The 12,918-nt window shown below is 45.6% G+C and overlaps 1 protein-coding gene across 3 annotated transcripts in view; it reads right to left on the bottom strand.

Moving 5' to 3' along the window:
• nrp1a (neuropilin 1a) overlaps positions 1-12,918 on the bottom strand; it is a 64,520-nt gene that overhangs the window by 17,923 nt on the left and 33,679 nt on the right. For all 3 annotated transcript variants that reach the window (XM_080865835.1, XM_080865836.1, XM_080865837.1), the window contains 2 exons: positions 12,259-12,414; positions 9,561-9,727 (listed from right to left, as the gene is read on the bottom strand). In XM_080865835.1, coding sequence (XP_080721961.1) covers positions 9,561-9,727; positions 12,259-12,414 — 323 coding nt within the window. The remainder of the gene's footprint in view (positions 1-9,560; positions 9,728-12,258; positions 12,415-12,918) is intronic.

Raw genomic sequence — 12,918 nt, 5'->3', positions numbered from 1 at the left:
TAGCCTGGGCAAAAAGTGCTACAATGTAAAGCTCTTTGCCTGACAACTTTTGTAAAGACGGCTTTCAGCGCACAGCCTATATTAATAATACACAAGACAAGTTGGAGAGTTAAAAATGAGTCCCCGCTATCTGATTCACCTCCGGTCATAGCCTCATCAGCAGCTACCTGGAATTTAATAAACAGCAATAAAATGATATTCGCATTAATGAAGCAGAGACAGGACGACAACTTAATTTCCAGCGAAGGGACGCGAGAGCTCATTGGATAGAAGTGAATAAAACAGGGTCTGCAATCACATCATCAGAACCTGTGAGCGGGAAAGAAAGATACAGACTGAATATCAAATGATGTGTCTTTAAAATATGCAGGGCTTTATAAAGTAATCATGAACTGCAGTACATTACTGCAGGGCTATTATATTTTCACAAGGAGACAGCCAGAGGTAGCAGGGTCAGAGAGGTGGAGGAGTGAATGTCTGTGTGTACGTATATTTTGCTCAGTGCATGGGTGCTGCACTCAGAGATGATGCTGGACAGAAAGTGGGGCTGGTTTCCATCAGACCTGGAAAAGGGAGCGCAGTCTGTGTCTGCCAGCCATCATGCCTGTTTAAAACCATCACCATCACTGCCAGGAAAGACAGAATCCTCGTCCTTACATATATATATGTCCCCGCGGCTTCTGTGTCTGCGGCAGGAACGGCCTTCAAAACTTGCTTTGATCCCGTTGATTCGTTTACCAGCGGGATAAAGGTATAATTTTTCAGCCACCAGCAATAATAAATGAGCTCGCTCTGACCACTGCAGAGGCTCCTTGGACCTCACCTATCATCCCATCATCCACAGCAGAGGCAAAGAAAAAGAGTGGGTGTGGTGTCGACCTGCAAAACTTTCAAAGAATCCCAAGCCCTCGGTGTAAAAGTAGCGTGCTTAATTTTAACAAGCACTAACACCGTCTTTTGACAGGCTGAGCTGACGGTAATGAGGAGTAATGGTATTGCGTGCGGACACCGTTTAACCCCCCCCCCCTGAAAAACAAGAGAAATGCAAGAAGCTTGGGCGTTGGTGGAACAGATTTCCAAGATCACGGGGAAAGACGAAGCCTTTGATGTTGACGTGAGATGGGCTCGAGCCCCGACGGATGGCGACCAGACTCTCGAGCAGATTACTGCATCGACTCAGAGGAGATAGTCGGCTTGAGCATGTGCGACAACAGTCAAATCCTTTATGGGAGTGTGAGCAGACTTTAGCGTGTGCATTTTTTAGGCAATCAGAGCCAGGGTTATCTTAGCAGGGCTCCAGCTCTGCTGAGACTAAAGCCACACAGAATCTACCTACTTTGCCTGCCAACATTATATACAGTAGTGTGCTTCCCTTAATGATTCAGAGCGAAGAGCAGGGAAGGAATATCTGCATGCCACAGAATGCCGGTCAATCCCGCTCCAGAAATATAAAGACATAAACAGATGGGAGCAATAAATGAGGTTCCACTCTGCTATTCTCTCACTCTGTCCTGGCCGCCCAAAGGATGTGGATGGATGAAGACTAACAAAAAAGACAGTCAAATACGGAGACAGAATACTTTTGTTCCTGTCTACAGGCTCAAGGGGCTTTTACAGTAAGTCCCCCTGATTTCTTTTGGTCTGCAAATAGAAACAAAATCAAATCCTGTCAGCTTCAGCCAGTTCCCATTTAATAACAAAGGAACTTACTTCCTCTCTGCTGGCTAAAACGGCTGCATGTGCCAGTAGTGGATGGAGGAAGCTGGGTCTGTGCTGGCGTTTAGTGCATTAGCCAAGGCAGGTCTTTAACATCTGCATTCAAATGGCCAGTCTGACATATTTTCAGCCTGGACCAATAGCAAAGCAGTTTACTGTAAAGGCTTCACTGAAAATGCTCTAATAGGAAGACTTGGCCTTGGGGTTGTTTTCTCTGAATGGATCTCATTAAGTTTAATGGAGGAGAAGAGCCTCTGGGAACGAAATGAGTGGCGGGGCTAATTGGGAACACTCGTGGGTGCTCAGACTCAGACAATCTCAGGACATGTGCGTGCCAAAATATTTCTGATTAGCAGAGACGTTTTGTCGGTGGGTAAAAATGAGCGTTCGTGATTGTGCAATCTCGCTTCCCAGTTTTACATACTTTAATCACCTTACGCTCATTTGTTTTAAACTCCTACAAACTATCACGGTGGTGGGCATAACCAAATCGCTGTAATGCTGTAATGAAAGTAAGTCCAACAGTGGAATTGAGGTAAAAAAAAAAAAAAAAAAAGGGAAAGAGGAGAGGTGAAGGGCGAGGAGAAGGTTAGGAGGGGAGGGACAAGTGGCTGACAGCGATGCCTCGCAAGATGTGAGGGACACGAGTGCAGAGTCTCCCGCGAAGAAGTGCACAGACTAGATCAATTTCACAGACACAGCCTGATAACAGGGCCTGGGTAATGAGCAAAGCATGATTTATTAATGGCTGCTTGTTAGAAGCAGAAGAACGGTGCTGAGGCTGCGCTAACAGACCGGGGTTGCACGGGTCATGGAGAGAAGGCGGGCTGCCAGGGCGCTTGGATGCAAAGCAGAGTCCATCCTACGCCGCAGAGACCGCAGTGAAAACAAACAGGCCCAGATAATGATTACTAGTGGGACTCCTTTTAGCCCAGAGCACAGGACAGAACTTGCTGACCTATATACATAAACCGATAGCCAACATTTAGAAAGTGAGTGCACAGCGGAGCTTGGGTAAATAGATCACTCACAGATGATAAGCCGTTTGTCATCTGCAGATGAAAGGCTGAGTCATGTCTAATGGGTGATGTAATGACTGCGAGGAAGGTGTGAATTATGACTCCTAATCGCAGGCCTAAAGGGAGGCTCTGCGTTTCCAGACTCTGCTGATCAAACAGAACGAAAGCTTGTATCTGCTGCGCATTTGCCATATTGTTATTCTTTCCCCTTGCATAAGTGTTTGGACTCGAGCCCACCTATAGATAAATGACAACACACATTCTGGGACATGCCGGTGCACAGTAACTCATATCTGGTGGGACACACAACCTGAGCCATAAACATGCCAGGCGGGGTAAGAAATCACCCACAATCTTTCCATAAAGCAGTGGCAGGCTGATATCTGGGCAAGGCTTCAGTGTGTCCTTGTCTCCCACGAGTTTTTCCTGCTCCGGCACAGTCCAGAATATGTGTGACTTTCTCTCTGAGTGTGCGTGCGCCTGAGATGTTTTCTCCCTTCCTGTTATGAGGCAAACTGATGAGTCAAAAGCCCTATGCCCCACAAATGCCAGTGCGCGCAGCTCCGGTGGTTCCGCAATGTAATGGAAGCAGAAAGGCAGAAAGAGAATCAGTCGTGGGCTCGGGCTTGTAACATCAGCCAGTTAAAGCCTGGTGTGAATGCAATCAGGCCGACACACTGAAATCAACAGAAGGCGTCTGGATGGTCTGATTTGATTACATCTGATTTGGTGTGTAAGTTTGGGGGTGTGGAAAATATTCACTTGCTTCACATTTTGTCATGTTACAGCCTTAAATTCAATTTCTCACCTCAAAATTCTACACACAATGCCTCATAATCACGAAGTGAAAAAAGTATTGGGAAATTCTTACAAAAAAGATGAATTTAATCCATGTGAAGAACAAGTGAAGCGCTGTGAAGACTTTTCGGATGCACTGCATGTGTTCAGATAGACGTTGTATTTCTGTATCTGTTTGCGCAAGTGTGGCTTAGTTTGAAGTTTTCTAATTATACCTCATTGGCAGTAGGAGCTGTAGGCGTGATCATTAGGTGTATTGTCTCTGCATGACTCAGATGTGCAGCAAGGCCACATGATATGTATTTCGAGGCTAAAGCCTTGTCAGTTTTATGTAGGTGTAGAAAGAAGACGTGGTTTATAAGGCCTGGGAGGGAAGGAGGGGTGTGTGTGTGAGAGTTGGCGGGGAAGGGGGGGGGGAGCTTTAAAGAAACGGCAAAGACTCAAAAGCTCTATCTCTCGCTGCTTGATTGGCTTATAATTGAGTTGCCAAGGAGTTGCATAGAGCAATCCGTACTCTGCGAGAAGAAGTACTTTTCTTTGAAATCCATTTCTCTGCTTGCCCAACAGGGGGGGGGGGGGGGGGGGGGGGGGGGAATAGCTTCCTATCTGTGTGGGCTGCTGACTGAATAACCAAGGCCTCTAGGGAACAAGTTTATTCGTTTTCCCTCACCAAAAAACAACAACAAGAGAAATGCCCAGGGTGAGAGAGAAAGGAGAGCTCCTCTGAGTTCCAAAGTCAACGAGCAGCTGGTAGACACAGTTAGAAGCCCCGGTCAAGGAAACAACCCCTGGACATGCTTTATGGATCTCAAAGGGTAGTATAGTCAGAAGTGATGAAGCAGGCGGAGAGTCTCGAGTCACTTTCTTTTTTTTTTTTGCATACAAAATCTGATTACAATCTTCTTTGTATGGTAATGAGAGGAGGCTGACATTTCGGTGAAGCTGACATTCGCAAAGATACCTCGCCACGAAGCTAAAGAGACACGCTTCCATTCCCAGATGCAGTATTTCTAAACCAGCTTTTGGCAATCTCTTCACTAATTTCTTCCACAGTCACTTTTGGTGTAGCAGGAGCTTTGTAGGAATAGCTCAGTTACCTGGAAACTGTAATTAATTTGTTCTTTCATGAAAATTGTATTACTCAAATGCTCCGGGACCTATGAGCTCCTCTCACGAACTTCCATTTATCACAGTGTTCACCTGACAGGATTACAGTTTATTTTTAGCACCACGGCACCTCTTTGGTGGCACTGAATTATGCAGGTCTTCCCATGCGCTGATCATCTGTTTTCTTGACAAAGAGGGATGTACAGGCTGGATGACAGCGATAGTTAAGTTAAAGGTTGCCTGGTTTGTCATGCGTGAGGTGGGGGTGAGCTTAAACATATGCACTGTTGCGTGATTGGAGAGGGAGGATAACAGTCTGGCTTCAAGTTTTTCCTTTGTGAATCATCATTATCACACTAACTCCAGGGTCATTCCCAGCCATGCCACACACATGACTAACGTGCTGAGTAATGATTATGAAACCCAGAAACAGTGATAGGGATGGGAAGCAGGGCAGACCTGAAGGTATGTCACGTCTGGAAGTGGCTGCATGATCTGATCTCAGGATACGCAGCTGCACGTGATCGCTTGGAGATGATGACCGGCTACGGGACTTTCAGGCACTGAAAATGAAGCTGATTATGGTTGAGCTGAGGTTTTGTCTCAGAGTACTGATGCAGTACTGTTTCATTTAATTACATCATGCTATCCCTCATGTTTCGATTTCTAGTCTGACTTTTGGGCCGCTCCAGTCGAGTGTGGGTCTCTATTCTCTCATTGATTTTCCAATTGAGCGCAAGGCCTAGAAGGAGCGAGGCACAGACAGCATCCATTGTTTCCATTTGTAAGGCACGATGATGATCTCACCAGCAGCTGCATGCCAGCCTCCGCTCCTCGGCTCTCACTAGACTTCATCAACTGAGAATCTGCTGTTAATTACTACTCCATATTCTAATTACTTATCACTTGGTATGGGAAGTAAGCCCAAACAGAGGCTGAGGTAAAGAAGCAGACAATAGCAATGAAGGAGACATTTTCACAAATCATTGATCTAGGGTTTAGAGAACATTTTTAGATGATGGAAAATAGGGTGTGTCAGATCCAAGCTGCAAGAGAGCTAAAAAAAAAAAGCCAATGCCACAGTATCTAGCTAAAACTAACGATATAGACATTATGACATCATGCAGTGGTTTCTGGTCTCCTCATTTTCAAGTGTTAGATTTTTTGCAGGTGACATATTGGCCTTTCCAAACCAGAAATAGCAACATTTGGATAAGCGAGTAGATTAATAAATTATCGGCTAAAGCTAGCATCCACAGTTTGCACATCTGCCCATCAGCGCAAATTAACAAATGAGTAAGACACAAGAATTTGACTCACTAAAACTGATGCACGAACCTCTTGGATGGTCTGCACCACATAGTTGACCAGCTGTTGGTTATGGCTCCCCGTGTTAGCATAGCCGTCAGGTAAAGATAAGCCTGAATGCTTTTTGGGGTATTGGTGATTTTTGGAGCATTTTCTATAAAATTAGCAAGCTCAACTCTTAGGAACGGAAAGTATAGTATTGTAATTTAGCACTTATTAGTGGGAAATTATGTCTGTGTCATACACATATGATGTCTATGAAATCTTTTTCTTACTAGCATTAGCATATATGGTTAGTTCTGGCTGTAAAAGAAAATAAACAAACGAACTAGAAGCAGTTGCCCATAATGTTAACTTGAGGCTTCAAAGTGAGACTTTACAATCTAATCTGACATAACCATACCTTTGTCCATTTATTATATACAGCCTGTGGGCAGACCACATGGATTTAGCGTTCATTCTTATCTGATTGGTGGAAGGAATTGCACCATTATCAAGGCTCTCTGCAAGTGTTTGATTGGTGAAGGTTTATCTGGCCTCAGATTCAAAGCACAGTTTGCTGTATGGCTTTGCCTGGGCAAATACACCCAGGAAGGGCTGTGCCCCCCCGTGTTTCAAATTGCAACTTAAACCTGTGACAATATCCCCCGCAAACGGTTGACTTTACCATGAGATTAATATTGCATGTGGGAGATAAAGAGGCATATTGTGTCAACAAAACACCGATATGCTTCTGAACCTTTGATGTCTGCAACAAAGGTGAGATTAAAGCACGCATGACAAGAGTAAAGGGACTCATTATCTCCATTTATGATTAAACAATTTAGCTTATCAGAGACACATAAAAAATACATAAATACTGACAAAGTAGTCAGGGATAATGCATCCTGACAAGAAGATTGAAGATAATGGCAGGATCCGTTCCAGCTAAATTATAGATATGGAGACAAGCTCAAGCTCATGAGCATAAAAAAATAAAAATTAAAAGCCCCAGCTGTATGGGATAGCGTGTACTGTATATTGCCATTATGAGATGCTCAATAAAGAGGCTTTCAGGTATTGACAGTTGGGTTCTCTCCAAGACAGTCTAAATTATTCATGTTGTGTGTATGTGCAATCAATGGCAGCCGTCTCACAGAGATTCAGTCTTGGAGTGTCTTTTATTGAGTCCTTCAGATGCTTTACTGACTCTTGGTGGCCATCAGATCCTTCCTCTGACATCCTTGACAAAGCCATTGTACACTATGTGAGCTTCTCAGCAATTTCCCTAATCACGCTCCCCGAGGAACCATTACACCAATCCATAGACTATACCTCCCCTTCAGAGTTAAATGTGTTGTACAGATGCGGACATTTCCTCACTGGTGCTGTGTGAAAACTTGTGGTGTATCCTCATTTATTATTTTTTTAATACCTCAACCTGCTCCAGAGAACCCCACTGCTAAGCATCTGAAAAAGACACACGTCGCGCAGCAGGGTAATTCGTACAAATCTCTTTCTACCTTGATGTAGATTTGTAAGCCTAAAATTTTCAAGCATGAAAAAAGAAAGACCTGTTTTGAGGGATTATTGTTCCTTCCTTTCCTCCCTCTTCCCTCCCCTGTAAACCTCCTCAAAGGACATCTGTCCATCTCCGTGTAGACCAAAGGGGCTGATTAATGACCTGGCTAACCCAGCACTCAATGCTGTACCCACCACACCAATCTAATTACCCAGCGGAGAGCGCACAGACTCCAGCATCTCGCCCTCCTCCTTTCCATGCATCAGAATGAGGCAGTATTAAAATGGATGACAAATCTGGATTATGTTCGGCAAAGAAGAGGCAAAGCAGAGCAAAAGAAAATGCCCAGGAATCAAAGGCCGGGCTGTCATGAATAATAAAACTGTCTGCCTCAAACTGCAGTCAGGGGATGATAATGAAATAAATAATGAATTGATTACTATGCATCTGACTGCGCACTGAGATGATTTGTACGTGCCGCGAGGGGGGACTGAGCTTGTTGCAACACCACGGACAGGCTTAATGAAAGAGGAATGAAGAATTCTAGTCTTTTAATACCACTTGTGATAATTGGACTTCTGCTCGGAGCGCTCGGCACAAGTACATCCTCGGAAAAAAAACCAAAACATAAATTACGTGGCAAGCGCAGACTTGGCTCTTTCACAGAGTCTGAAATTAGACAAGTCTCATTCTGTGTTTTCATCTGATTAGTATTGGGAAATCAGCATGCTCATTAGACCACATCCCTCCTTTTAAAAATGCAGATTTTACTGCCAAATCAAATCCTCAATATGATCAATACTAAAACAGGGGGAGGCTGGAGTGGCAAGAAATCATTGTGATAACTCACAACATGACATGGAAGAGAACCAGAGCGGCGCAGCCTTCAAGTCTAAGCTGTTACACTTATCGGGCTGTGAACAATGGACTTTCCTTTTAGAAAGACAAATGCTGTAATGCAACAGACCATCCAACCGCTGGAGGAAGTGGTAAAGGAGCCCGTGCCTTGTTCCACTCTGACACATGCTGAGTTCCTCTGCAGGACAATATGGACCCTGCCAGACAGTCCCACTCATCCACAAACTCAAGTATGAACGCACGGACACACACAAGCATGGGAGAGTGCGCGTAAACCGGCGCACGTACACACACTGATTAAATTAGTCTGAAGGAGCAACAGGGGCCCCCAGGACAATATTTTCATTGCAATAATAAAGGAAAAGCTTGCTTATGGCCCTCCCCAAGCAAATATTTGGCTTTGGGTCAGCTCTATTATTCATCCCCCGAGGAATATGCCGGAGCCAAAGTTTTCAGCAGTGAAGCAAAGACTGTAGAAAAGAGTCGAAAAAGACAAACAGTCTGGGCATTTACGAGGCCTGGAGGCTTTCGGTTAATAAATCAAACAAGCTCCGAATGCATCTAGGTAGTGCCTCAGTGGGTATGTCACTGGAGGGGGGGGTTGTGCTGTGAGTGGACTTGGAATATGTGACTTATCCCAGTCTAGGGATGGAAGAACTAAATCCTTAATCTTCCCACATAAAGTTCCCTTGGTGGGTGATGATCATTTTGTGCAGATAAGCTGACAGTCAGAAAAAAATATGACGGAGCCTGTTTGTGTGTTTGAGAGTGTCTGTGTGTGTGTGAAGCCAGGCAGGACGCCTGGAATAAATCCCAGCATCCCCCAGAGGCGGTCTCTGTTATCACGGAGAAGGAAAAGTTATCAGATAGGACAAGAAGACAGAGGGAGGGAGAGAGAGATAGGCAGGTAGGTAGACAGTGATAGAGAGAGTGGACTCGCAATTTTTGTAAGGCGTGAACTTAACCACCCCAGAGGTCCATCAGGACAGCTGACATTCATCATCGGAACTGTTGGGTGTTATGGAGAAGCTGCACCTCCAGAGGCCGAAGAACAAACACGGAGCACACTGACTGTGCTCGAGCAGGCAGCGGTCGCGTCAAATACACAACACACCCTTAGACTGTGACGCACTTCCAGAAAGACAGACCACAGACAGCTGGAGAATTGTTCCACGCTGCCTTTTGATTGAACTTCCTGTTAAAAATTTAAATGTTATCAGTGATGTGCTGTTATCTTCCTGTTAGTAGGTTACCTGTATCCACTCTTTGTTGGAATCCTCTGCTGGTGTCCATGCATTTTCATAGTAGTTGAGTCTGGAGCGCTCTGGGGACCAGCTAGGATTGTACTGGGATGAAACCATGATCTGATCTGACGTTATCTCTCCCGATTCCATGCCTAAAGGGTCGCTACAGTCAAAGTCTGCAAAGGGAAAATGTAAACAATGTTTATTTCTGAGTCAAAATGCGACACAGCAATGTCTTTTCAGTGCCCCCCACCCCCGCTACAGAATCAGAGCTTATCTCAAGGGAGGAGGCCACCGCACGACAGCCACTCAGCACTGCCGGCCGGGAAAGAGGAGCACATCAGCAGTGCCTCGGTAAATCCTTCCCGCGTCTCTCCCTCTACTTTTTAATGGAAGAAGGATGGAAGCGTTCCGCATTAAGACGTAAAAATGTCCTCATAAAACATTCAGTGTAGGCTGGTATTACGCGTTAGAGTGACTTTCCCTCCAGTAATTTTTTTTTTCCACTGACTGGATCAGTTTCCCTTCACTTCCCTGTGGGCAGTTTATCTTTTTTTTTTTTAACCTTTCTCCCCATTTTCTCCCTTATTTGGTCTCTTGTGGGAGTTTAGGTGTGTTTAGTGTCTGTATTTGGGGACCATACATCACACTCAGTGGTCAGCCCCATGGGAGGAGGTGCTTCACTTGTTAGTGTTAACTCTGGGCAGCTGATTTGTGGTATCCGGGGCTCCGTAAACGAAAAGACTCCGCTGGGTCAGATTGGGGTCAGCCCCTCTAACCTCAGTTGGCTGGACATACTGACCCTGCTGTAGAGTGATGAAGAAAATGACCTTTTGATCCGGGCAGTTTTTCATTAAGTTCACCACAACAACACAGAGGTATGCGAAGGCACACTTACAGCCACTCATGTAAGCAGCTCTTGTTTATTTACTTCCTTTTTTTTCCCCCAATGGGGAAATTGGTCATAAAGCAAACTGGCAATCCTTCAAGCAGCATGTTAGCATAAATGTAAAAGCTTATGACCAAAAAAATACAGTCATTTGCTTATATGCAGACACACATGCACAGATTCAGAGGGCTCAGGATGGAGAGTAGTGTGGAACTGCTGTGTGGCTGCTGCCTAAAAGCTAACACAGATGGTCTCCCCATCTGCTGGCCTGCTCACATGCCTCAGTCAGTGGGTCAGCGTGCATCCTTGTGCTTTACAGTGTCGACGTGTGGCTGTATACGCATGTGTTCGTGCACAAAGGTATGCCGGAGTCTCCGTGTGAGGCCGAGAAAACTGTCTCGCACCTCCCGCATTCATTGTCGCCTTTCTTTGAAGGCCGTTCTTGCCAGACTTTTGTACTGGGACCTACGTCACCTAGAATACAGACCGCGATCAACGAAAAAACACAAGGAGGTTGTCTGTTCGCTTTCAAAGGTGGTATCTGATCACGTGGATTAGCGACCAAAGCGGGGTTTGATAGCTGAGGAAAATGGCGACAGTTGATAGAGGGGATGAGTGTATGAGAAAGAACAAAAGACAAGGCCTCTTTTCAGCGCCTTATCACCTTTCATCAGTAGCTTTCAGCTGGAGCGTACCCATCCCCTCGCCACGGAGAAGCGAGAAAATCCACCGTGTATTATGCATAAGGGGATTATGAATGATTCAAGCAGTACAAGCCTGGAAAAGCAAAGACAGGGTCTGGAGATTTTTATTTTCATCTCGGATTTGTTTGAGTTGGTGACGTATCCCAAGCAACTGACTTCTAAATGAAGGTGTGCGCTGATCACAGGTCAGATATTTCACTGGGCCTCTTAAGGGCGAATGTGAAAAGCTGCTCCGCGTAATCTGATCTTGGACGCGTGATTAAAATAGCCCGAGTGACTCGGAGTAAACTAAAGAGAAGTGACATAAACAGTCACAGCTCTTCTCGTTGCTGCGAGGTGGCCTTGTTTTCATTTGCAGCATGTGTACAACAGCAAAGTGTGCCTTCCCCTTTGGGTGAGATAAAACGCTCTTTGGAGATGATTAGTAGATTGGCTGGATTTCATCCATCTCTGCTGCTATTCAAAGACCAAATGTGTGGGTGTGGGTATGTGTGTAGGGGGTGGTCTTGCCTCTGGACAGATTTATGACTCCTACCAGGACTTTTCCTCCTTGATGAAATGTTTAGATGGAAAGTTTTGCAAAACGGGGTCAGGGGGTCAGGCGCCGTGACAGGGACACTGAATGTGAAAGCCCCAGGGATGTGTGTAAGTGTGCGTCCAGGGTTGTTACTGGTGAGGAAGCCGTCTTTTGGAGCCCGTCTGGGCTCATGGTGTATAAATGTAAGCCTTGTAAACCACAGGAGGCAGACTTGTAACCAGTAACACATTCCCCAAATGAAGAGGCAGGAGGTGTTTATTTAATAACTCTTATGAGTTCTGCTTAACAAGTGGGAACTTGTCACAACAGGACCCACTGAAAGTAGCAGACAACATCTGCTTCTTTGTGTAATATTCTCCGGCTGGTTACATTCTTGCCCTCTAATTCTTTTACAGCTAGTAACTTTTAAAGTTTTCTTTCACTAAACAAATTTACATTTCTGCCTCAGTCATCCCACTTGTGTACCAATGTTCTTTGTCTACCTGTGATTCAGCCTCCCTGACATCCCCATCTGTCTGATTTTAAGTGCTTTTTTCTGGGGGGGGGGGGGGGGGTTTGGAGTGTATGCCAGCTCACCCTCTGGAACAGTTCTTTCGATGACGGTGAAGTTGGCAGAGAAGCCTTCCTTTGCAATGGCGCTGTCGGTGTTGATTGTCAGGGCCAGGATGCCTGTGTAAGAGATGATCCTGCCCGGGGTGTTCTGCCCGCAGTACCTTCCGACATGTGGGCCAACTGGAGAGAGAAAAAGAGGGAATAAGTGCAAACATATAATATGTTCCTCGAGTTAGACTTGGTCACACATAGCTTTTAACTAGCCCCTCACCCCCACCGTGGAGGTGTGAAACCTGGTGTGTCAATCGACCCAATAAAGAAGAGCGAGAAAAGACTGTTCGTTTGCCTGCCACAGGGGCAAAAAAAAAAAGCAAGCGCAACCTGTGGCGTGCGGGGGGGGGGGGGGGGGGGGTCATGGTCTCTATTTGCTGGCTGTAAATACCACAAACCTCCTGTACCCACAATTGTTTTCTTAGACCTGAGGCAGACACAGCCGTGGCCCAGCGAGGCCAAACAAGTAAAGGCTGGAGCGAGACAATGGGGAAGCATTAAAAGTCGGAAAGCAATAAAAGTGGGAGAGCGATGTGTTCGGCCGGGCAGACTGAGCAGAATGGGAAAACAGGATGGATGAAAGGTTGGAGGTGGAGAAATGCAGGGAGAGTGCGAACGATGGGGGTGATGAGG

Source organism: Rhamphochromis sp. 'chilingali' (genome assembly GCF_963969265.1).
Source record: "Rhamphochromis sp. 'chilingali' genome assembly, chromosome: 18".
NCBI lineage: Eukaryota > Metazoa > Chordata > Actinopteri > Cichliformes > Cichlidae > Rhamphochromis > Rhamphochromis sp. 'chilingali'.
Note: the sequence above shows the minus strand (reverse complement) of the source record. Positions and strands in the feature narration are given on the sequence as shown.